At 42.5% G+C, this 23946-nt stretch overlaps 1 protein-coding gene and 1 long non-coding RNA gene across 5 annotated transcripts in view; one reads left to right on the plus strand and one right to left on the minus strand.

The window, feature by feature from the left end:
* The window catches only part of CACNA1C (calcium voltage-gated channel subunit alpha1 C), a 633467-nt gene that overhangs the window by 274513 nt on the left and 335008 nt on the right, over positions 1 to 23946 (minus strand). For all 3 annotated transcript variants that reach the window (XM_084640503.1, XM_084640501.1, XM_084640502.1), the window contains exon 4: positions 163 to 302. In XM_084640503.1, coding sequence (XP_084496629.1) covers positions 163 to 302 — 140 coding nt within the window. The remainder of the gene's footprint in view (positions 1 to 162; positions 303 to 23946) is intronic.
* Positions 2441 to 23673, plus strand: LOC311527006. Of its 2 annotated transcripts, none has more exons than XR_014713221.1 (3): positions 2441 to 2497; positions 22803 to 22909; positions 23252 to 23673. It is a non-coding gene; the product is annotated as an uncharacterized lncRNA (long non-coding RNA). The 2 variants fall into 2 exon arrangements; XR_014713222.1 differs by having other exon boundaries at positions 22803 to 22893.

The following is a 23946-nucleotide window of genomic DNA, read 5'->3' on the forward strand; positions in this document are numbered from 1 at the left end:
AGACGAGAGACACAGGATATGCTGTACAGTCAGTCAAACAAGCATCCATAAGAAGCCTATGCATTCCTCCTCTGTAATGTACCCATTTGGAATTCCTGATACCCCAAAATGAACTCTTTATGTTCCCATGTGTACAGTGTACTCGAAGACAATAGTACTCACCCTACCACCACAATTATAAAATCTAGTAAATTCCAGCCATTGCGGAGGTAAGCATTGGGGTGAAAGAGAAGTCCATATGCTATTACTTTTAAAAATGCTTCCACTGTAAAAATTATGAGGAAGAGATATTCCACTCGTTCCTGGAGAGAAGACAAAAGAAAAAAAGAAAGACAACCATTAGCTCAGTGCTGAAAAACAATGGGTAAAAATCTGTTTACCTTTTTAACATTTTATCTCTGCAGCCCTCTAGTCACTGGCCCACCAGAGCCACTTCGGAATGTCCAGTGCTAAACCCCATTACTTGCCAATGAGCTTTTCCTCTCCGTATTATTATTTCTGTGGCTAGCTTGATAGGCTAGCAGCACTGCAGTGTGGTTAGGATGCAAGTTTCATTCATGTTCCTTGACTTGTCAGGAACTGTAAACTCTGCAGAGACAGAATGCTCAGCGCCAGTGTTGGGAGGCATCACTCTCTAGTATCTTGTTCTCAGGAGGATGTATTGAGAGGCACTGATAGGCTCCAGAGTGAGCTGTGTCCAACCCTCTTGGAGGGGGAAGGTGGCTGGATTTGAGGCTTTGTGGAGAGAAGGGGGAAGAAGAAGAGAGGCCCTGCTGACTGACACCCCCCCCCCCCCAAGAAAAACTGTCATTCTTTTAACTTGTCTTGTGAGATTGCCTCCTACATTGTTAGGGAAAAAACTGATGTAGGAATGTGATAAATGATTTACTGTTCACATGGATTCATTAGCACTCAGTGCATAGTCACCATCATTTTAGTGATTTCATCAGAATATTCACATGTGCAACTTGTGAAATGCAATCCAGAGTTTCTCACATGCAAAGGAAGTCATCTACAGTGACAAGACACTCTGATTCAGCAGGGAAGCTTTAGGAGTCCGAATATGGGTTTAACCTCTCTCTTAACTTTGGATTTCCTATTCCCAGGATGGCGGCAGAGCAGCAGCACTGCTAAAGTGACAGGGACCCCAGTCCCCTGACCCACTTCCTAGCCAGTCACTGCAAAGGCACTGAGAGCAGCCTTAGAAGATAATTAGCACTCAGCTGTCCCAGGATCAGAACAGTCATCTAGGTATCTACACTGAATCTGGGAGTGAGCCTGGGTCCACAGACTCATGCTAGCCTACTAAAGACAGCTGTGTGACAGTGCCTTGATGTTGCGGCTCAGGCTGGAGCTCAGATTCTGAAGCCCATCCCTCATCCTAGATTTCAGAGCCTAAGCTACAATGTCTACATAGCTACTTTTAGCGTGCTATTGTGAGCCCTGCCAACACAGGTCTGTGGCCCCAGGCTGGAAGGCTCGTTCTCAGATGCTGTGTTGACATGCCCCTGGACAAAAAGGGAAAGGATAGGTGTAGTCCTCAGAGCTACCAAGATGATATCTACCAAGTCTCCCTCATTGGAGAGGGTCTTATTTTGGATTAATTTTAACTGAAGCCTCTCTATTCAGTAAGGAAAGATGTTGCTGTGTGTGCTTCGAAGAAGAATTTACAAGCCTCATTCTCACAATCATTTGGAAATCTCATTCATTTAAATTATTACAGCTTGGACACATTGCAAAGTAGGCCCCTAACAATCCCCTGAACTGCTTGGTTGAGATGAAAGTCTGAGATGCATTGTTCAGCCTTGCAAAATTCTCTACAAAATTTACTAGCCCAGGTACAAAAACGACTCCTTCAATCCACCACTATGCTAATAAAAATATCAAATTATTTTTTACTTGCCTATGAAAAAAGTTAGTTACCCTTGAGAGACGGCAAGGCTGCATGGCTGCAGTAAATGACTGAAGGTGACCAGGCCCTTGGACTACATATTTTGCTAGAGAGAGAGTCACATTTGAAAATTCAGGCTGTCTCTAGAACTCCCTCTCTCGCATGCGGCCACCAGGGGGGTTCCCTGCGGCCACGGCCGTTTCCTGGGGGGAGCATCAGCCCCTCCAATTCGTCCCTATTGCTCCTTGCATGTGCCGCCTCTCCGGAGACGCAGGTGGGACACACAAGACTTAAGGAGCAAGGTGAGGAGGCGAGCGGCGAGGCGGGGGAGCGAGCGGCGAGCCAGCAGCAGGGTGAGGGGGCTGGCTGCGAGCCGGGGAGCGAGGCGGTGAGGGAAGAGGCGAGTGGGGAGGCGAGCGGGGGGGGCCTCGGTGGAGGAGGAAGGAGGAGGAGGCGAGCGGCGGGGTGGGAGTCTGGCTGTGAGCGGGGCAGGAAGGAGGCGACAAGCGAGCGGGGGGGGGAGGACCCTGGCGGAGGAGTGAGGAGGTGAGCGGCGAGCCAGCAGCAGGGTGAGGAGGCGGCGCGGTCTGGCTGCGAGCGGAGGAGGTGAGCGGCGAGCCACTAGCGAGCGGGAGGAGTTCTCCTGGCGGGCAGGGCGGTGCCTGGGGCAGGGGAGAGAAGAGGCGAGCGGTGGGTGCATGGGCGGTGGGTGGAGCCCCCCCTTCTGCCCGCACTCCCCCCACTCCTGGGCAGCTGGAGCCACCACCCCGCCGGCCGGAGAAGCCCTGAGCGCCGCTAGAGGAGCCCCGGGCTGGCTGAAGCCCTGAGACCTGCCCCCCTCAAACCTGCCCGAAGGAGCTCGGGGCCGGCCGAAGCCTCGAGCCCCCCCCCCCCCCCCCCCCGGCCACGCGTTCCCTCCCCTCCCCAGACCCAAGCCACCCAGATATGTTTTTCATTATTACTTGGACTTCTATGTCAAAGCATTTTTAAATTTACTTCAGAATTGTTATACAGACAACCACTTTTACTAAAAAAGCAAAACAAACAATAATAATAATAATAAAAAAAAAGACAAGAACTTGCAAAGCACCTTATTTGTGTTTCTATTCTGTTAGGTCCAGTAAAGACTAGAGATAACTGTGGATGGTTTTTATTGTTGAGTCTGCAAAAAAACCCCAAAACCTTACATAAATAAATTACAATGATTTGGATGTAACTTTCGGAGAAATAAATAATTTTAGGAAAAAAGTGTCAGTGCAGTCACCGCCAAGAGTTGGTGGCCGCACTCTCAGGCCACCAAAAAATTTGTTGCGAGAACCCCTGCTCTAGAAAAATACAAATAAATAGACTAAACTTTTGGCTCAAGTAGATCCTGCAGTCTGCCCCGTGAAATGATTCAGTGAGTCACTACCTGATTTTGCATCTCTGTTTCAGAATATAATTTGCCAGTTCTCCCTGCCAGCTACTCTGGTGAATACACGCATCACTGCTTCTCTTTGGTGGATCACAGCATTAAAATAAGTCATTACAACATCTGACCCAGACACACTCCTGAACCTCTAAGATGAACGTTCAACTCTAGATCGTTAACAGTAACACAGTGGCTAGCAAAGCTCTTGATTCTCTAGTGGATGACCAAGAACCACATTATCCAGTTCATCTGCACATTTACATTAACACACTATTGTATATGCCCCAGAAATCTGTTTTACAGTAGCATACAAGTCTTTGTGCTTAAAAAGGCTGTAGTTTTCCATTAGATAATGGTATCTCAGCGTTGCAGTATGCCCTGCACTTAATACAGGCGATAACTAGGGAAATTATGCACATATTAGGTTAATGTTACTTAGGCTGCATCTACACTACGCACCTTTTAGTGACCCTGCTGGGCCGCTACAGCCATGCCACTAAAAAGGTGCACAGTGTAGCCACTCTTTGTTGGTGGGAGAGAGCTCTCCCGCCGACAAAATAAATGCACCCCCAACGAGAGGCGGTAGCTTTGTCAGCAGGAGAGCTCTTCTGATGACAGGGGTCCTTTTCATTGGTAAAACTTTTGTTGTTCAGAAGGGGTGTTTTTTTCACGCCCCTGAATGACAAAAGTTTTACCGATGAAAGTGCAGTGTAGACAAAGCCTAAGTTACCTGATGCAATTGTAAATTACAGTGGTCACCATTAACCTTCACACACAGATATATCCAAGACATTTCAGTTTACAGTTACAATACCAATACTGTTAACTGTTTATAAATGTTGACTTTTTAATAAGGTGACCACTCTGCCTCCAACCTCACATTATTGTTACTCAAATAAATTAGCATACAAGAGTAAATAGCCAACTGCCTGGCCACTGGCTTGGCAACAGATAAGAGCACTGAAATGGTAAAAGGCTTGCTGATTCCTGAAATAGGCTTATTAAATATCCTCCAATTCCCTGGAGCTGAGTGGCTACTTGCTGTGCAAACACTAGGAAAACAAATATTGACAGATAAGTTCCATGCGCACATTTGTAAAGTAAGTGTAAGCGGAGCTGTCAGAGGACCTCTAATAAAAATCAACATGTGATGGGAAGTCTTTATGCAGCGCCTTTTGATTACCACGCGCCTTTGTGCTACCACATGCCTTTATCAGCATGGCATGAGGCCAGGCTACATCCTGCTCAGCAGGCAGCTAGCCTGTGTTAACTCCACGGTGAGGAGACAATGCCCTAGCTAAGAAAGGACAAGAAAAAGTCTGTGGGAATACAAGAGGAACACAGAAATGGGCTCAGCTGGGGAACAATGTGCTGAGAATTAGGCATGGCAGTGCTGCAATTAGGACTCAACTGGCCTTGCTAGGGATGAAGAAACATCTTTAAAACGGAAAGGGAGAGATTTATTTTACTGTAACCCATTCCATTAAGGGCCTCTATACCTCATTGAAAGGGTTTCCAAAGCCATAAGCAAGCCCTGCATAGATGGATCAGCCCTTTTGTTCCACCCCTCACATCCCCAGGGATCGCCAGTAGGGTTTGAGACCATAGTCCGCAGATTGCTTTCTGAGGGGCTCCATGTGCAAATAGAGCCCAGCTATTTTGGTGGTGTTATTCCTTGTGTTTGGGCTACCTCACAGGTGGATCTATGGATTGAGGTGGTGGTGTCTTCAGAACAGTTTTTAGTGGACTGGTGCCCATCTTACACAAACCAGTCCCAAAACGGACACCAGCTAACATGCTGGTTGGCAGTCTTAGTTGAGAGGGCAACATTTCAATGTACAGAGACTAAACTGCCTTTTCATTAGTAGAAGTCAAACTTGAAGCAGAGTGCCATGGCGATGTGTGGCAACATGGAGCCCATCCCAATGCCCACTGAATTCAGTGGAAAGACTCAATTTCAGTAGGCTCTGGGTCGACCCCCAGCACTGCTGCTGCCAGCTTTGTCTGTTCTCACTGTGCCTAGAGAACTTCATTGACCAGAACCTTTCCCCGACATGAAAGGCATTTAAATAAAAACATTAAATAGTCCAGAAAACTCAGAGTAACACAGTACTTTTGGGAAATTCCAGAGCACGCTATCTTCCCCCACCCCACAACTCAGCTCCAGAGCCAAAATTTAAAGAACTAACAAATTACATTTGGTTGGGCTTAGGGCCCTCAGATCTTTTTGCCTCCTCAAGATGCTTATGGAATTATAAACTTATGTTCTGTTATTGTAATATGGCTGTTTGCTGAACGCTGTTGCTGAGTAATAATCTGCCAAGATATTATTATATATGTGTGTTTGCATACACACACCATCAGTAAATTCTTTACAACGTTCTAGTTAAAGCTGAAAGATCCATAAAACACAAAACTGTAAAATCCTCTGCAATGAACATAAGATACCAAACACTGCTGAGCAGAACAGAGATTTTATTACCCTCTCCATTTAAACTCATGATTTTAGGAACCAAATCCAAAGGAAAAAAATATTGCCCTGTTTTAAATGTGCAGCTACTTTGAGACTATTTCAGGAGGCCACTTTTTATCCATAAGTTAATTCTGCTTGGAACTGAGAAGGTTTTTTTTAAAAAATCAGTGATATATGTTCACTTCTTTTCGAAACTATAAACCTCAGCAGCTCTCCACTAAGAAGGCAGTGTGGTTTATTGGTTAGAAGACATATCTGGGATTCAGGATAGGGGGGTTCTAGTCCTGGCTCTGATGCTGACTTGCTGCATGAGTTTAGGGAAGGGGAGAATACCTACCGTACTTGACAATCATAGGATTGTTGTGGGGCTTAATTTGTAATGAAAGAGGTGCTGGGGCTCAAGCAATTTTTTTACTTCAAAACTGATGCAGCAATCCCAGAGGTACTGGGGCTATGAACTGCCAAGCCTAGAGGTGCCGGGGCTCAGCCCTGGCAAGCCCCAGCACCAATTAAGCACTGGGCTTAATCAACTCATGGTGATAAAAGTGCTTTGCAATAACTGGATGGATGAACCTTAGATAATTTTCAGCTTTAACTGCCATTACTGGGTGAGCAACCAAAATGATGCTTATCTTTATTCTAACAGAGCTCAATAGTGTAATTTAGTGCCAGATTAACCCCTGAGGTTCCAGGGCCCAGAGGACTTAGCAGTGCAAGATACCCTGCATTTCCACTCTTTTGGAAAACCCACGATCAATTGGCGCCAGCCCACAGAAGTGACTCATTTCCTCTCCTGGGCAGTCTCTGTTGGCCGGGATCTTATGCAGCTCCAACCTGATTTTAAATATGTCCTCTCCCAGTAGAGTTCTAGGATACTGTTGCTGCCCTGGGGTTGAATGCCCTTTCTAGCCCAATGACCCTCTGGGCTGAAAGGGGGTGCAAACTGCATCCTCTTGTCATCTTCAGAGTTAATCCAGTCCAGAGTGATAAGACAAAACACAATGGCAGATTCAGAGCGAAGTTGGAGATACAATACGGTAAAGAAAAAAAAGACAGAAGATACCATATGTTTTCAGCTGTCGTTGAGAAATGTATTCAGTGTCTATGAGGCTGGAATGCAGGATGCATGTTGCAGATGGAGGGAATTGCAGAGCAGAAGGCTTTTGCTTGGCTAGTGGCAAGGCTGTGGCACAACTCAGAAAAGGCCAGGCAAAATGTCTGGAGCAAGTGGGGAAGGGAATATAGAGAAAAACGTTGACTTGAGCTGGTTGGAATAAATCTCCAGATCACGTACAAATGTTCTGTGGCTGGTTTCAGTGCTGGTTATTACAGACACTGGACACAAGCATTAGCTAGAGTAGCTGACATTTTAGCCAAAGCTTCATTTCACCAGAGTTTACGTTACAGAGAAATAGATCACACATTTGCTTACTCTAAATAAAGACAAACATTAACCTATTGCTAACACTAACATCTGTTTCAAAAGGATTAACACCAGAAACCTCTAATCCCATTTTTCATTGCTGAAGAGGTCTGTGTTGTCTTATAATTCCTACTGATGTCCTGGGGTAATGATGTGAGTTTGAAAACACTGAGTACATGCAAGCAACTCTGTGTGAACAGGCATGGCGTTCTGGGGCTTTTCCCCATCAGGAGTTAAGTTACCAACCCAGCACTACTTCTGAGGAGCTGACCAGAACTGTGCTACTTTCCCATCTCTTTCTTCCAACATCCTCCTTCCCATTTCACACATGCCATACAGCATTATTAGTTTTTAATATTTCTATTGCAGTAGTTACTAAAGGCTTCAATCAGGACCAGGTCCTCACTGTGCTAAGTGCTGTACTGTCCCTGTCCCAAACGAACAGATAACAAGCTAAGAAATTTCAACATTACAAGTGTAACCCTTCTGCCAAGTGGAGTCAGCAGCACCTAGAAGTTACTCTTAAAAATACAAAACAGAACAGGCTCAAGTCCCCACCCAGTAATCTGGGAAAACCCTACCACCATCCCTAGAGGCAATACTCCCTGTCTTGCAAGCACTGAATCTGCGTATAACAAAAAAGAACTTTTAATAAAAGGGAGAAGGAACCAAGCATTAATTTGTGACACCACCACAACCACCTTCAGAAGCATGTGATCATAAGCAACCTGACCTCACAGTGCATTGCGCAGTGTCCTTTGCCTCAGTTTCCCACCTTGCAGTGTGAAATTTCAATGCATGTGCCTTTAATACATCACTTTCCTCTCCCTCTGCTGCACCCCACGCAGAGTTGGCAGTCTTTGGGTAGCAAAGACCCAGAATTCAGGGGTGTGTTCACAAGGTTCACCTCCCACCCTGAGGGCATCACGTAATGCCTCTGCTGCTGCCACCGTTTGTCTGCTACCATTCTCTGCTGCCATCAGCCACCTCTGCTTGCTGCTCCTACAGCATCACATTCTGAGGTTCTGCCACTTAACTCAGCTCTTAGTGATTTCAGCAGGCAGTGGGGAACCTCACAGCTAGTGCAGTCTTTGTGTTGTCTTTCACTGTCCCCACACAAGGTCTAAGCCTTAGCTCCTAGACCTGCTCACCCAGTGACATCAGTTCTGGGAATCATCAACCAGAAACAAGGACTATCTATTGAGTCTAATCAGCTCTTCGATTAAACACTGGAGAGGAGCTGGTCAAATAGCATCTAGGGCTCTTTGGGCACAGCCCACACCGCTGGATAGGGATAGGGACAGCCACTCATCTTCACTAGGATTTGGCATTCCTACCCCCTGCTTAGCAAGCAAGGTTTTATTTAGGTTGGATGACCCCTTCAACCAGTGCATGCTACGCACAGTTCTGCTGCCCTTTACTCGTACAATAAGGATAACAACATTTCCTTACCACTGCATTTGAATACTAGAGTGATTTGTAACCCCAAACCAGCCAACATTAATCATTTTGGCAAAGCAGCTCCATCATGCTGCGCACCTAGGCAGAGTGGGCATCTCTATGCAAACAGGGTCTGGTCCTGTAGTCTTCCCCCAGCTCATCACTAGGTGTTAGGGGAGACCTCGTTCAGACTCCACCTACACAAGGCTCTCTCAACTTTTCCCTCTCTCTCCAATACTCTAGTCCTCAACTATGGCATTTCAAAAACTATTTCTCATACAAGAGTTCTAAGTTATAAACAGGAGGTCCTGCCCAGGGATGGCCTTTAAAAACCTGCCACCTTAACCTTACAGATCCGTTTTTGTCAGTATCTGCATTATTTCCTTGCACTTCCTTAAACGTACAATAGGAAATACCTTGAATGCTGCAAATGTTTAGTTATGTAGGGCAGACAATAATGTTTGAAGGGCCACTGCTTTTATGGCACTAATTTATACACAGGTTCAGAAAGATGCAAGGCTGATACCACAGGTTCTGTGCACTAAGAGAAGCAGCCTTTTGCTGACCAGAAGTAAGGAAATAGAAATGTAACATTGGAAAAGGAGAACAAAGAAACTGAGTGAAAGGATCTGTGTTTCTGGATTATGGGTTATCATCAGATCCGAAATATGAATATCTGTTCTATGTGAATATGCTGGCCTAAAGCTGTAGTGAACAACTTTGACCTTTGATGCAACAGAACCACATGTGTGCACTTACAGGATCAACTCAATAAAATATACTATGTTGCTAAACAGACATTTTCAGTTAAGTATACATGAGTGTAGCAGACAAGCATGCAAGAGAATAAAACTATCAAAAAAACAAATAGATTTTTCTCCTCATGTAGCATTATCACTGCAGAAAATGGTAACCCTTTTCTCTTTGTTTAGCAGAGAGGGAGGGCTCATAAAATACGCAGCTGTTGAGAATTACTCCATTCACTCTTTTTTTCTAGTTCTGAAACAGCACACACTGTACCTTCTTATGCCAGTTCCCCAATCCAGAAAGATCTCAAAAACCCAGTGCTAGAACACTAGCTAATTTTATCCTGCATAACCTGACAGGGGCAAAATATACAAAGAGAAGGCAGTGGATGGACAGTATGCAACAAATCTTGAGTAATTGGAGCATTAAGTAGGAGAGGTCAGAATTGTTTAGCAAAGGTTTTTAAAGGTGCTCAGCATTGGCCTCTCTCTACCCCCACTGAAATGGGTGTTTTACCACAGGCTTCACTGGGATCAGAAAGCTCAACACTGAGAGCTTTTGACATTCCCACTCTAAAGAATTAGGGCCTGATCCTGCAATTGACCGTTCCATGGAAATACTATAATCAGTGGGTACTTTAAAAATGCTTAGAATCAGAGATTAGTTTAGGTGCATCAGAGTAGATGGATGGACAAACAGATGTGTTCTGCATGTAGAATTCCCTTTGCCTTCAACATGGCGATTTCATATATCAGGTGCTTGGAGAGCCAACTTCAGTTATTTTAAATGATTAATATCCTGCCCTTGGGCCGCATGTGTACCTCCCACGGATATAGAAAGCAAGCAAGATATCAGTCATTGCAGCCAGTCTTATAAGCGCTCTGCACTCAGAACTCCCACTAAAGCCCTTGTGAGTTTTATACACAGAGGCCTGGCCCCTATCTATCTGATCCCAAGCCTTTTCTCTAGGGTGCTTTCTGAAGAAGCAGCCTAAGGGTTGGGAGGAGTTATTTTTGTGTTCACTAGGGATTGCATTTAGTGGCAGAATCTGATTGTAAATGCAAGGGCAATTTATAAGGCACATAAAGGGCCTGATTCTTCATTCCTTTGCATCTTGTGTAATAATTTGGGTTGATTTTCAGTGACACTTGTGCTCCTAATTCACTGAGGTAAATATGAAAATCCCACCTTTGAACCAAAATGTAAGTCATTATCATTCTGAGCTGGTAACATTTTTCACCCACTTTGCATTGGTGTAACAAGTACACAAGGTTCGGGGCAATGGAGAGACAGACCCAAGCAATTCAATAGGTTTTATAGAGGATTGTGAATTGAAGTTTTGAAAGGGGTGCCCAGGACATACTATTACCTGCATATTTTATAAATCTAAATGAATACATCAGTTTTTACAGAGACATTATTAGGGGCACAAGAGAAAACTATCCCAATAGTGTAGGAAAGATAGGAAGTATGGTAAATGAACACTCTGGTTTAACTAGGAGATCTTTAGTGACCTGAAACACAAAAAGAGAGAGTCAGACAAAAAGTGGAAAGTAGGTCAAAGGATGAAGATTAAAAAAACCAAAACCAACACAAGCATGTAGGGACAAAATTAGAAAGGCCAAGGCACAAAACGAGATTGAACTAGCTAGGGACATTTTACAAATACATTAGAAGCAAAAGGAAGACCAAGGACAGGGTAGGCCCATTACTCAATGAGGAGGGAAAGACAACAACAGAGAATACAGCAATGGCTGAAGTGTTAAAGGCCTTTTTAGTTTCAGTTTTCACCAAAAAGTTTAGCAGTGATCAGACAACCAAAATAGTGAACATCTGTGCAAATGGGATCGGAATGTTAGTGTAAAGGGGGTGGGGGGCTAACAGAACAAAAAGGACAAGTTAAGAATTACTTAAGTTAGATGGCTTCAAGCCAGCAAGGCCTGATGAAATACACCATAGAATATTTAAGGAACTGGCTGAAGAGATCTGAATCATTAGCGATTATCTTTGAAAACTCATGGAGGACAGGAGAAATCCCAGAGGACTGGAAAAGGGCAAACAGTACCTATCTATAAAAAGGGGAATAAGGACAACCCAGGAAATTATAGACCAGTCAGTTTAACTTCAGTACCAGGAAAGACAATGGAACAAATAATCAATATGTAAGCTCCTAGAAGATAATAAGGTGATAAGTAACGGTCAACATGGATTTGTCAAGAACAAAGTATGTCAAACCAACCTAATATCCTTCTTTGACAGGATAACAAGCCTTGTGGATGGGGGAAGCAGTAGATGTCATGTATCTCAACATTAGTAAAGCTTTGATAGTATCTCACGTGACATTCTCATGAACAAATTAAGGAAATATAGCATAGGATGAACCTACTATAAGGTGGGTGCACAACTGGTTGGAAAACCGTACTCAGAAAATAGTTACCAATGGTCCACAGTCAAGCTGGAAGGGCATATCAAGTAGGGTCCTGCAGGGACCTGTTCTGGGTCCGGTTCTATTCAATCTCTTCATAAATAATTTGGATAATGACATCGAGAGTACACTTATACCGTTTGAGAACAATACCAAGTTGAGAGGGGTTGCAAGTGTTTTGGAGGACAGGATTAGAATTCAAAATGATCTTGACAAACTGGAGAAACTGTCTGAAATAAACAGGATGAAATTCAATCAGGACAAATGCAAAGTACTATTCTTAGGAAGGAACAATCAATTGCATAAATACAAAATGGGAAATGACTGCTGAGGAAGGAGCACTCCGGAAAATCTGGGGGGTGGGGTGGGGGGTCATAGTGGATCACAAATTAAATAGTTTTCCACACTGGGATGTTAGCTGGAGTGTTGTAAGCAAGCCATAAATAGTAAATTTTTCCACTTGACTCACACTGATAAGGCCTCAACTGGAGGTACTGTGTCCAGCTCTGGGTACCATATTTCAGGAAAGATGTTGAAAAAAATTGGAGATAGTCCAGAGGAGAACAAAAAAAAATGATTAAAGGTCTAGAAAACATGACCTATAAGGAAAGGTTGAAAAAACAGTTTGTTTAGTCTGGAGAAGAGAAGATTGAGGGGAGACATGATAGCAGTCTTCAAGAACGTAAAAGGTTGTTATGAAGAGAAGGGTGATAAAATGTTCTCCTTAACCACTGAAAACAGGACAAGAAGTAAAGGGCTTAAATTGCAGGAAGGGAGATTTAGGTTAGACATTAGGAAGTTTGTCCTAACTGTAAGGGTACTGTAACAAGTTACCTAGGGATGTCACTGGAGATTTTTAAGAAAGGTTAGACAAACACCTGTCAGGGATGGTCTGGATAATACTTAGTTCTGCCTCAATGCAGGGGACTGGACTAGATGACCTCTGCAGGTCTCTTCCAGTCCTACATTTCTATGATTTAACAATTAATAGACTCTAAAGAGCCATCGTTTTTCTTTTAAATCACCCATCAAAGACGCTTCATTGTGGTGCCTTCTTCTTCTAACCAAGAATGGCTAGACACACTCTATTACCAAACAATACTATTGTTGAGTCATCCAAAGTAGGTCGCTTGTTGCACAAAAGTGACATCGGGAGCGCCTTTCCCACCCTTAATATCCCCAGAAGTTCAGGACCTGAATTCAAATGCATTCTCATTTAGACAGCTAGATGGCTTATTCTTTCATCACTTCAGATGGCCAATTTTACCACTTGCTCTCTGATCGCTGAGCTTAAAATCAAGATCTGGGGAAGTGTGATACACTGGATAGGGAAGAGAACAGAAAGTCAGGCCTCACGTTCTGTTCCCAGCTCTGCCAGTGACTTACTGTGTGATCATATCACGATATCTTGCAGATTGAGCCATTGCTATCCTTGTTTCCTAAAAGAACTCATGTCTCAATGTGTGCGTCAATGATGTTAGTTCAATCACAGCTATGGTATAGTGCATTAATTATAGCATTCAACTTGGAGAATATAAAACTATTATATTTCAGTTCTATTTAGGTTCCTATACTACGCTCATCACTGAGGTATCTGAGCATCTAGGTACTATTTCAATATAGGTGGGACAAGCAGGCTGTGTTTGGGTCCTGATTCAGATTAGGTATGGGCTAGTGATGTGGTTTGGGTTGAGGGCCTAATCCGGTCTAGGTTCAAATTAGATAGTGCCTATATTGCATGAATTATTCTTCCCAAACTTCAGTCCCCAAAGTCGAAATCCTATAAGTTCAGCAGATCTTTCAAAATTTCTCCTATTTTGCACTAAAACTTGGCAATAATGGCTGTTCTCTTGATTCTGGCTATATATGAGCTAATGGCAGAAAACAGGTCCCTTCTGGGGTTTTTTGGACAGGCTGGGATCTGGAGATTCAAATCCAAACCTCTAAAATATGAAGAAATTCAGATTCTACTTTCAAGTTCATTATTTCAATTAAACAAAAAGTAACTGTTACACTATATTCTTATCACACTGATCTGACTTTCCCCTCTTCCTACATTGTCCAAGCTGGAATTTCCCCTGTGCAGAGGGCCAGCCTTAGGCCTCTAATCATTTAAATCCTCAACATAAGGATTAAGCTGTTCATTGGCCTTGTGCTGTTTTTGCGACAAGGGGAGATTTCAAGTGTGGAATTTTTTGCAGGTTTCCCTTAGCTGGTTTCGGACACAGATGCAGTCCAGAAAATTCTACCAAGGTTAGGACAGCCATTTGTGGTGCTATCCTCAGTTGCCCAAGGCACCAACCAGTGATTAACGACAGAATACCAGAGGCATCCATTTAAATCAAAGTGGCTTCAGTATGACAGCTACATCTAATAGATCATCATGGAGCGCATCGTGTCTCATTTGGCTCCCTGAATTACTCATATGAATTGCACATTGGCTGCTCACCACACTCAGGTGTTTGGATTCACTCACAAGCTCAAATGAGATACAGGAATCCACAAGCCATAAAACATTTCAGAGCTCCATTTTATTAATACTTTATTATTATTTAAACAATCCCATGCAGCCTAAGCCTTTTGAACTTGAAAACATGTTGGTGTTAAATTGTCAAACATTTCCCTGTCAAAGAAGAACAATGAATACACTATGCATGGGAGGGGAATTTTTGAATAACCCATAATGATAATGCCCCCTATAGAGGTTTCTGGCATGTTTCCTTGCTGCTGGCCATTTGTGCAGGATACACCACCACACTTGCTCTTGTACACAAGCTATCATGATCACAGTGTTGTCAAGTCTCATGATTTTATTTTCCCTCTCATGCTGGGATGTTTTTTAAAGCCCCAGTTCCTGGATGCATCTGGTTTTCATAATATTAAAAAAAATTGTAGCCTTTGTGGTTGCAGAGAAAAGCTTGAAAATGTGAACCCTAGAAGTTCCAACCGCAGAAATCAATCTCATGATTTTGGGGATCTGACTCATGATTTTTTAATGCTTGGGGTTGGCAATTCTGTGATCATAATATTCCCACCCTGTAGTTCTGTCCTGGTTCCCTATGAATAAGTGCATTGACTACGGAAGCCTCCTGCTTGTGTTTAAGGGTCATATTTTCAAAAGGGCTCAGATCCTCTTTAGGCATTATCAGCTGGGCTAAATCTTGCTCTGGGTCAGGTATGGCCACCACCTTCCATACAGACTAAACACAAAGACGACTTTGCAATCAGATAGCTGAAACAATAGTAGTTGCGCTCAAAAACAGACACATGGAAAACGTGAGTGGAAGTTGAATCACCTGACCCAAAGGGTTTCAAATGCAGGGCTAGGATTTGGATTGGTGGAACTGTTTTGTTCCGTGTGTGTGAGAAAGAGAAAGATACAGCACAAAGCTGAAGTACCAGAGGACAAGGAAAAGGAAAGACGACAAGGAGGCCCAGCCTGGAAGCAAGATGTGGGGCCTTGGGAGAAACCTAGATAGGCAGAATGCTGGCTGAAAGAGTTTGATGCTTTGAGCAAGGAAAGTGTTTCCTACCACTTGACTCCTACTGTGTTCAGAGAAACAGGACTTTGTGCATTCTTTTTAAATAATCAAAATTGCATCAAAGAAATACCTGACTATCATCAAGTTCTCCTCCAAACTGGAACCACCTACAAGGCCCAACATTTTTGGATAGCCACTTGGGTCAAAATGGCTAGCAGGCACCCTAATGTGTGCCCAGATTTCTCAAGGGCATGTTGTGTGTGGAGGTCTTTTGAAAATCTGGCACTAAATTCCTTAGTGGTGAGAAAAGCTGATAGTCAGGCAGTCTGAAAACAGACCTGACAGGTGTCTGGTCTTTCAGAACATCCCTTCTTAACAAGGTCACAATCCTGCAAGTTACTGAGTGATTCCAGAATGTTGCAGGCTGTGTTGAAATACCCTGCTGAAGCCAATGTGAGAGTTTTGCCACAATCTTCATGGGAAAAGGATCACCTTCTTATTGTGTTGACTAAAGGCTACATTCACTATCACGTGGTGTTCCCTTTGTGACACTTAAGTGTGTGCAAACCTCCTCTAAATCCCCTGATGGGTATACTGCAGAATGGGGGAGTTCCCAGCAAGAATGGAGCCAGCAGATCCACATATGTACTATGCCTCTCTCCTAGCATCCCCTGGCACAAGGGATGTATTGGGAGTGAAAAGGGGCAGGCAGTGGAAATGTACAGAGCTCAAAGCATTCTGGCAATCCCCAGTTGGTATTTGATGCCTAAGGAATAACAGCCAACTAGCAAAGTTTAGAGCAGCCGTAAAATTGCTTGAAACTGCTCCAGGGTCAGAGCGGAGAATCAGGGAGCTGTAACCAACTCCCTGATGAGAATATGGCCCCGAGGAAGTGCTGTGCTGGCCCAGTGAGCATAGAACTTTCTCCTTCTGTAACCTAGTACAGCCTATTTCTCCCCATTTCTAAAATAAATCTTTCAGAGGCATTTTAATCTGATAATTTGTGTATTTTATGATGCTTTATGTTTTTAATCTGCTATGATTCTTTTATAATTGTTTATGCAGAGCAGTGAATGCCTCAGCAGGGAGTGCTTCATAAATAAATGGAGATATAAATAATCTAACTTCTCCCTCCTGAAATTTCTAAGCAAACAAGGTGGCCCTAAGGTCCCGTTCTTCCTGTTTTAAGGCTGTATGTCATTTTCTTTCACTTGCTTTTTGTGTGTGTGTGTGTGTGTATGACCTTTCCTTTTCATGAGTAATAGAAGGGCATATTTCACATTCTGTTCACACTGCTCACAGCAGACAGGGAAAAACACAACTGGAGGGAAAGAAAAATGAGAGCCTTGTAGCTTCTTCATCTCCAACTGTCTTTCCTTTTACAGCGCAAAGAATTTGAGGTTCTGTTTATTACTCTGTAGTTTTATGTTATTTGTTTGCTGCTTGAATGGACAGGGCACATAAATGAGAGCGCCATAAGGATCTGACAACCAAACCAACCTCATTATATTATCTTAATGGAAAGCTAATTGGATGATTAAAAACTGATCTGCTTCATGGGGAAAAATTAGTGGGTGCTCTGCACCCACCAGCAGCCAAGCTCCTGTTTGGCAGCATAGCAAGCTCTAGGAGAGAGGGGAGAGGAGCGCAAATGTGGCACGCTCAGGGGAGGAGGCAGAGAAGAGGTGGGGATTTGGGGAAGGGGTTGGAATGCAGGCGGGGGGGAGGGGGGTTTGAGCATCCTCTGGTGCAATCAGAAGTTGGTGCCTATGCTGTGAATAGAGATGAGTCTGAGGTTCTTGTTGACTAGACAGAACTTAAAAGTCCTGCTGCAAAGTGACCAGCTTTTCTTTGGGAAAAGAGAAGTGAAAGATGCAGTAAGTTTTAGTAGTCACTGCTAATTTATTCTCTAAGAAGTTGAGGTTTTGGGCCTGATTTTCAAAGTTTTCAGGTATGTAGAATGTATTGTATGTTTGTTCACCTTCCAGTCATTAGCATCTGTGAATGCAGGGGATGGATTCTAACAGCTGTGTGTGCACAGGTTTTCAAATCTATCAAGTGCCCAGGTTGAAAAGTGCACTCATAGTTGACTTGGGGATGCTCCCACATGGAGACCAATTTGAAATGTCTTGAAAAAAAACAAAACACCCATACTTTGTCTTTAGAAAAAGGCTCTTGCTACAGAAGTATACCACCACCAGTTAGGAAAGGAATATGAATACACTGGCCATAGTGAACACACCTTGACACTTTTGCTTTAAAAATCCATGTATTTTCCTCTGAAGAAACATAAGCACATATAAAGGTTTCAGAGTAGCAGCTGTGTTAGCCTGTATTCGCAAAAAGAAAAGGAGTACTTGGGGCACCTTAGAGGCTAACAAATTTGAACATAAGCTTTCGTGAGCTGTAGCTCACTTCATCGGATGCAATCAGTGGAAAATACAGTGGGGAGATTTATTACAGTGTGTATGTTAACACCCATTGTTTCATGTTCTCTGTGTATATAAGAGTGATCACCTAAGATGAGCTAATACCAGTAGGAGAGCTGGGGGGGAGGGGGGTAAACCTTTTTTAGTGGGCTATTTCCAGCAGTTGACAAGAACATCTGAGGAACTGTGAGGGGGAGGGGAGGAATAGTTTTACTTTGTATAATGACCCATCCACTCCCAGTCTCTATTGAAGCCTAAGTTAATTGTATCCAGTTTGCAAATTAACTCCAATTCAGCAGTCTCTCGTTGGAGTCTGTTTTTGAAGTATGTAGGTAGGAATGGCGGTCAGTAGGTTTCCGGTATAGGGTGGTGTTTATGTGACCATCGCCTACCTACATGCCTCCAGCTTTCATCCAGACCACACCACACGATCCATTGTCTATAGCCAAACTCTATGATACAACCACATTTGCTCCAACCCCTCAGACAGAGACAAACACCTACAAGATCTCTATCAAGCATTCTTACAACTACAATACCCACCGGCTGAAGTGAAGAAACAGATTGACAGAGCCAGAAGAGTACCCAGAAGTCACCTACTACAGGATAGGCCCAACAAAGAAAATAACAGAACGCCACTAGCCATCACCTTCAGCCCCCAACTAAAACGTCTCCAATGCATCATCAAGGATCTACAACCTATCCTGAAGGACAACCCATCACTCTCACAGATCTTGGGAGACAGGTCAGTCCTTGCTTACAGACAGCCCCCCAACCTGAAGCAAATGCTCACCAGCAACCACACAACAGAACCACTAACCCAGGAACCTATCGTTGCAACAAAGCCTGTTGACAACTGTGTCCACATATCTATTCAGGGGACATCATAGGGCCTAATCACATCAGCCACACTATCAGAGGCTTGTTCACCTGCACATGCACCAATGTGATATATGCCATCATGTGCCAGCAATGCCCCTCTGCCATGTACATTGGTCAAACTGGATAGTCTCTACGTAAAAGAATAAATGGACACAAATCAGACGTAAAGAATTATAACACTCAAAAACCAGTCAGAGAACACTTCAATCTCTCTGGTCACTTGATTACAGACCTAAAAGTGGCAATTCTTCAAAGAAACTTTGAAAACAGACTCCAATGAGAGACTGCTGAATTGGAATTAATTTGTAAACTGGATACAATTAACTTAGGCTTGAATAGAGGCTGGGAGTGGATGGGTCATTACACAAAGTAAAACTATTCCCCCATGTTTATTCTCCCCCCACCCGTTCCTCAGACCTTCTTGTCAGCTGCTGGAAATGGCCCACCTTGATTATCACTACAAAAGGTGTTCTGCCCCCAGCCCTCCTGCTGGTATTAGCTCATCTTAAGTGATCACTCTCCTTACAGTGTGTATGGTAACACCCATTGTTTCATTTTCTCTGTGTATATAAATCTCCCCACTGTATTTTCCACGGAATGCATCCGGTGAAGTGAGCTGTAGCTCATGAAAGCTTATGCTCAAATAAATTTGTTAGTCTAAGGTGCCACAAGTCCTCCTTTTCTATAAGCACATATAGTTGTGTGTACATACACATATTTAGATTATAAATTCTTTGGGGTAGAAAATGTTTAATATAAGGCACCTAGCATGCTTATGGATATTGAAAAAAGTAAAATGCATACACCTCTCATTTTGAAGAAAATTCTGCTCATTTTCCTATGTAAAATTTCCAATGAAGATAGGGAATGTTTTGAAACATCAAGGTGAACAGTATTTGGGCCCTTACAGTAAAAGGCACATTATGAGAAGCAGAGTAAGATGTTGCTGGTGAAAGAAAAATTACATCTAATTTAGACATGCTTCCTGGAAGCAAGTCTGGATTAATTGAAATAGTTCCGTTTGTTAATTTATATATACTTCAAGAGTTAATTTAAAGACTAAGCTGTAATTTTATTTTCTTTTAATCACATTTTTTAGAAGCATGGTTAGGCTTCTACAAACTGAATTGCACTGGAAACAAGCAGATGATGGATTACAGTGGTATAATTTTAGCAATTTTAATTCTTTTATCTGATTTCCACTGTTTTAGAATTAATTTACATTTGCAGTTAGATTGTCATTCAATAGAAAGCCACCTCTTATTCTCCTCTAAGGACCATATTATGGCCTTACCCCTCTGCAGATGGCTCCCATTGACAGCCACTCATATAGAATCATAGAAGGCTAGGGTTGGAAGGGACCTCAGGAGGTCATCTAGTCCAACCCCCTGCTTGAAGCAGGACCAATCCCCAATTTTTGCCCCAGATCCCTAAATGGCCCCCTCAAGGATTGAACTCACAACCCTGGGTTTAGCAGGCCAATGCTCAAACCACTGAGCTATCCCTCCCCCCCCTAAATCATACAATCATAGACTTTGGGAAATCTGTTCCCTCTTCCCAAAGATTGAGATAAAGGAGGTTTATGGCTCAGTAGCCCTATAGGGAACCCCATAAGACGGCAGTAATTTAATGTACCTGGGCCTAGTGCCTAACCCCAATCCAAACAGAACAGCATTTCACCACCTGATTTGCTGCTCAACTGACCTGAACACATGCCCTCCCAGTATTTACAGGTACACTTATCCACTCATGCACCACCACACAGCAACGTGTGACAAAACTCAGTCACCAATCACAAGTGAAAGAGTGGCAAAACAATTTCTGCAAAACTTTAGTCATTTTCTTTAAAAAAAATTAACTGACTTTCTAATGGAATTTTCATCAAAAATGGGAAATTTTGAAGAAAACTAGGGCTGGCAGTTAACTCACATGATTGATTAATCACGATTAATTTTTGAGTTAGTTTTAATTGCACTGTTAATAGAATACTAATTGAAGGTTAAATATTTTTGGATGTTTTTCTACATTTTCAAGTACACTGATTTCAATTATAACAGAATATAAAGTACACAGTGCTCACTTTATATTATTTTTATTACTATTTCTTGTTTGCCATTTTACAGTGCAAATAGTTGTATTTTTCAATTCACCACATACAAGTACTGTAGTGTAATCTCTATCGTGCAAGTGCAACTTACAAATGTAGATTTTTGTTGTTACACAACTACACTCAAAAACAGAACAGTGCAAAACTGTAGTGCCTACAAGTCCACTCAGTCCTACTTCTTGGTCAGCCAATCACTAAGACAAACAAGATAGTTCACATTTATGGGAGATAATGCTGCCCTCTTCTTATTTACAATGTCACCCGAAAGTGAGAACAGGCGTTCGCATGGCACTTTTGTAACTGGCATTGCAAGGTATTTACGTGCCAGTTGTGCTAAACATTCATATGCCCCTTCATGCTTTGGCCACTATTCCAGAGGACATGCTTCCATGCTGATGATGCTTGTTAAAAAATAATGCATTAATTTGTGCCTGAACTCCTTGGGGGTCAACTGAATGTCTCCTACTGTTTTACCCGCATTCTGCAATATATTTCATGTTATAGCAGTCTCGGGTGAAGACCCAGCACATGTTCATTTTAAGAGCACTTTCACTGCAGATTTGACAAAACACAAATAAGGTACCAATGTGAGATTTCTAAAAATGCTACAACACTGGACCCAAGATTTAAGAATCTGAAGTGCCTTCCAAAATCTGCGAGAGATGAGGTGTAGAAGTCTTAAAAGAGCAACACTCCAATGCTGAAACTACAGAAACCGAACCACCCAACAACAACAACAAACCTGCTGGTGGCAACTGACTCAGATGATGAAAGTGAACATGTGGTGGTCTGCACTGCTTTAGATGGTTATCGAGCAGAACCCATTATCGGCATGGAAGCATGTCCTCTGGAATGGTGGTTGAAGCATGAAGGGACATGAATCTTTAGTGCACCTGGCACATAAATATCTTGTGACGCCAGCTACAATAGTGCCATGTGAACGACTATTCTCACTTTCAGGTGACATTGTAAACAAGCGGGCAGCATTATCTCCTGCAAATGTAAAAAAACTTGTTTGTCTGAGTAATTGGCTGAACAAGTAGTAAGACTGAGTGGATGTGTAGGGTCTAAAGTTTTACGTTGTTTTATTTTTGAATGCAGTTATTTTGTACATAATTCTACATTTGTAAGTTCAACTTTCATGATAAAGGGATTGCACTACAGTACTTGTACTAGGTGAATTGAAAAATACTATTTCTTTTTTTTTTACAGTAAAAATATTTGTAATCAAATATAAAGTGAGCACTGTACACTATTCTGTGTTGTAATTGAAATCAATATATTTGAAAATTTAGCAAATATCCAAAACTATTTAAAAATGGTATTAACAGTATGAGTAATCGTGATTAAAAAAAAAAAAGTAAACTCGCTTGACCATCCTAAACAAACAACAAACAAACAGGTTTTCAAGAAACACTTCCCCCTATTTCAAACAGTAAATAACAGGACTACATGGGGTGTATATCTTTTTTCCAGACAAATTCTATCCCTCACATCTCTATTCTCATCTATGGGATGTGCTTCCTGGCTAGACTACATCTCCCACATTACACTGCAATCTTCCCAGTGATTGAACTGGTGTTCTGCATCATACAACCAAATTGGATCATGGGGAATGTAGTCAGCCAGGTAGCTCAGTCCATAGAAGAGAATGGGGACATGAGACAGCTGAACTACAACTCCCATAAGACATAGCAGTTTAGAGGGAACACAAATTGGTGTAGAAATATTTTGATTCAGCTCAAAACACTGAAACAAAACAATTCATTTCAATAAAAAAAAAAGTGTCAAAACAGTGTTTGACATTTCCAAACTCAAAGTCTTTTGGAACTTCCCATTCTAAAACAAACATTTCAAATTGGGATGAAAATAATTTTTGGAATATCAGAATTTCCTATGGGATGGAAATTTGGATTTTAAAATAGCTCTACTACTAGGAGAGGAAATCTGTGAGATAGGCTGAAACGAGTCCAAGGAGAGTTTTAAAGACAAGGAGGATGATTTTGAACAGAATTTCAAAATGAATGAGGAATGAGTAGCGTTGTCATGCTGTATTTAACCATTTTTGTATCTGTGACATGTTGGTATCCAGAAAGCTGAAGACTGGTGTGACCATTGAGAAGAAAATTGTAAAAGTTTGGGCAAGAGCACAGGATAGCTTGGATGTGAGGATTTCACAATGGGTAAGGATGTGGATAGGTATGTATATATTTTCCTAGTTATCCTAAACCTCTAAAATCATTTTCATGGTCACCAAGATTAAAAGTGAAATAATTGGAAAAAACTGACAGTAGGTGGTCAGGAATTCTACTAGTCAGACAATTTAATAAATTACAGGACACTAAAGGAAATACAGTCAGCCTGATTAGCTTCCAGTTAGTTTGCAAAAGATTTCTCTCCATGCCCACTCCCTGAGATGTATTTTCTCCATATACTGTAGGCTATGGGAAATTCTGTTCAAAGTCAAAATTAGATTTCAGATGGCCTGTCCATGGATTCTAAATCCTAACCCTAACCAGAATCCCCTTTGTGCCATTTCAGACAAATCCTTATTACGCTAATGGCTCACGAGATCACCCCTGGGGAAACTGATCTCCAGGAACTCATCCAGATTTCCTCTATGTCAGACAGAGACTAGAACTCTGGACTCTCACACTTTGCCAAATGGATTGAGATTTCAAAGGTTTTGTGTTCACTTGATGAAGATAAGAGGTCATGCTTTGCTTAGCACCTGAGGGCAGGCAGTGGAGGTGGGGACTGCACAGTTGAGGATGAGTAAGTGAAAATGCAAACAGGATTCCTATTGTTCTGCCTGAAATTTTAATGCTGTAAATGGTATATGCTGCTGCACTGGATCCCTTTCAAGTTCTGTATCCTTACTTGTTGTTCCTGCTGATCTGTAATACACTAAACCCATCATTTTTTGCCATTCTGTTGGCAAAGTGCCGACTTGCATCCCAGAAATAAAAGGCTGCCGATACTCGTACTTGAACTCTCATTTTGGTGCATAAATGTTTTCTTGTGCTCAATATGTATCCCCTCAACCTTGCAGGCTCTGAGCATGGTCATCCTGTGACATTCTCTGGCTGTTTACCCCCCTGCTTCTTGTACAGTTTAGGTCATGCACATCAAAGCTGGGTTTATTTCTGCCAGTGCAAAAGTGGCAGGAGCGATGAACTCCTGAATGCTGTTGCAAGAGAAATATTCTCTTATCACGCTGTTATCTCCCAACCAAA

Source organism: Lepidochelys olivacea (genome assembly GCF_965140295.1).
Source record: "Lepidochelys olivacea isolate rLepOli2 genome assembly, chromosome: 1".
Classification (NCBI taxonomy): domain Eukaryota; kingdom Metazoa; phylum Chordata; order Testudines; family Cheloniidae; genus Lepidochelys; species Lepidochelys olivacea.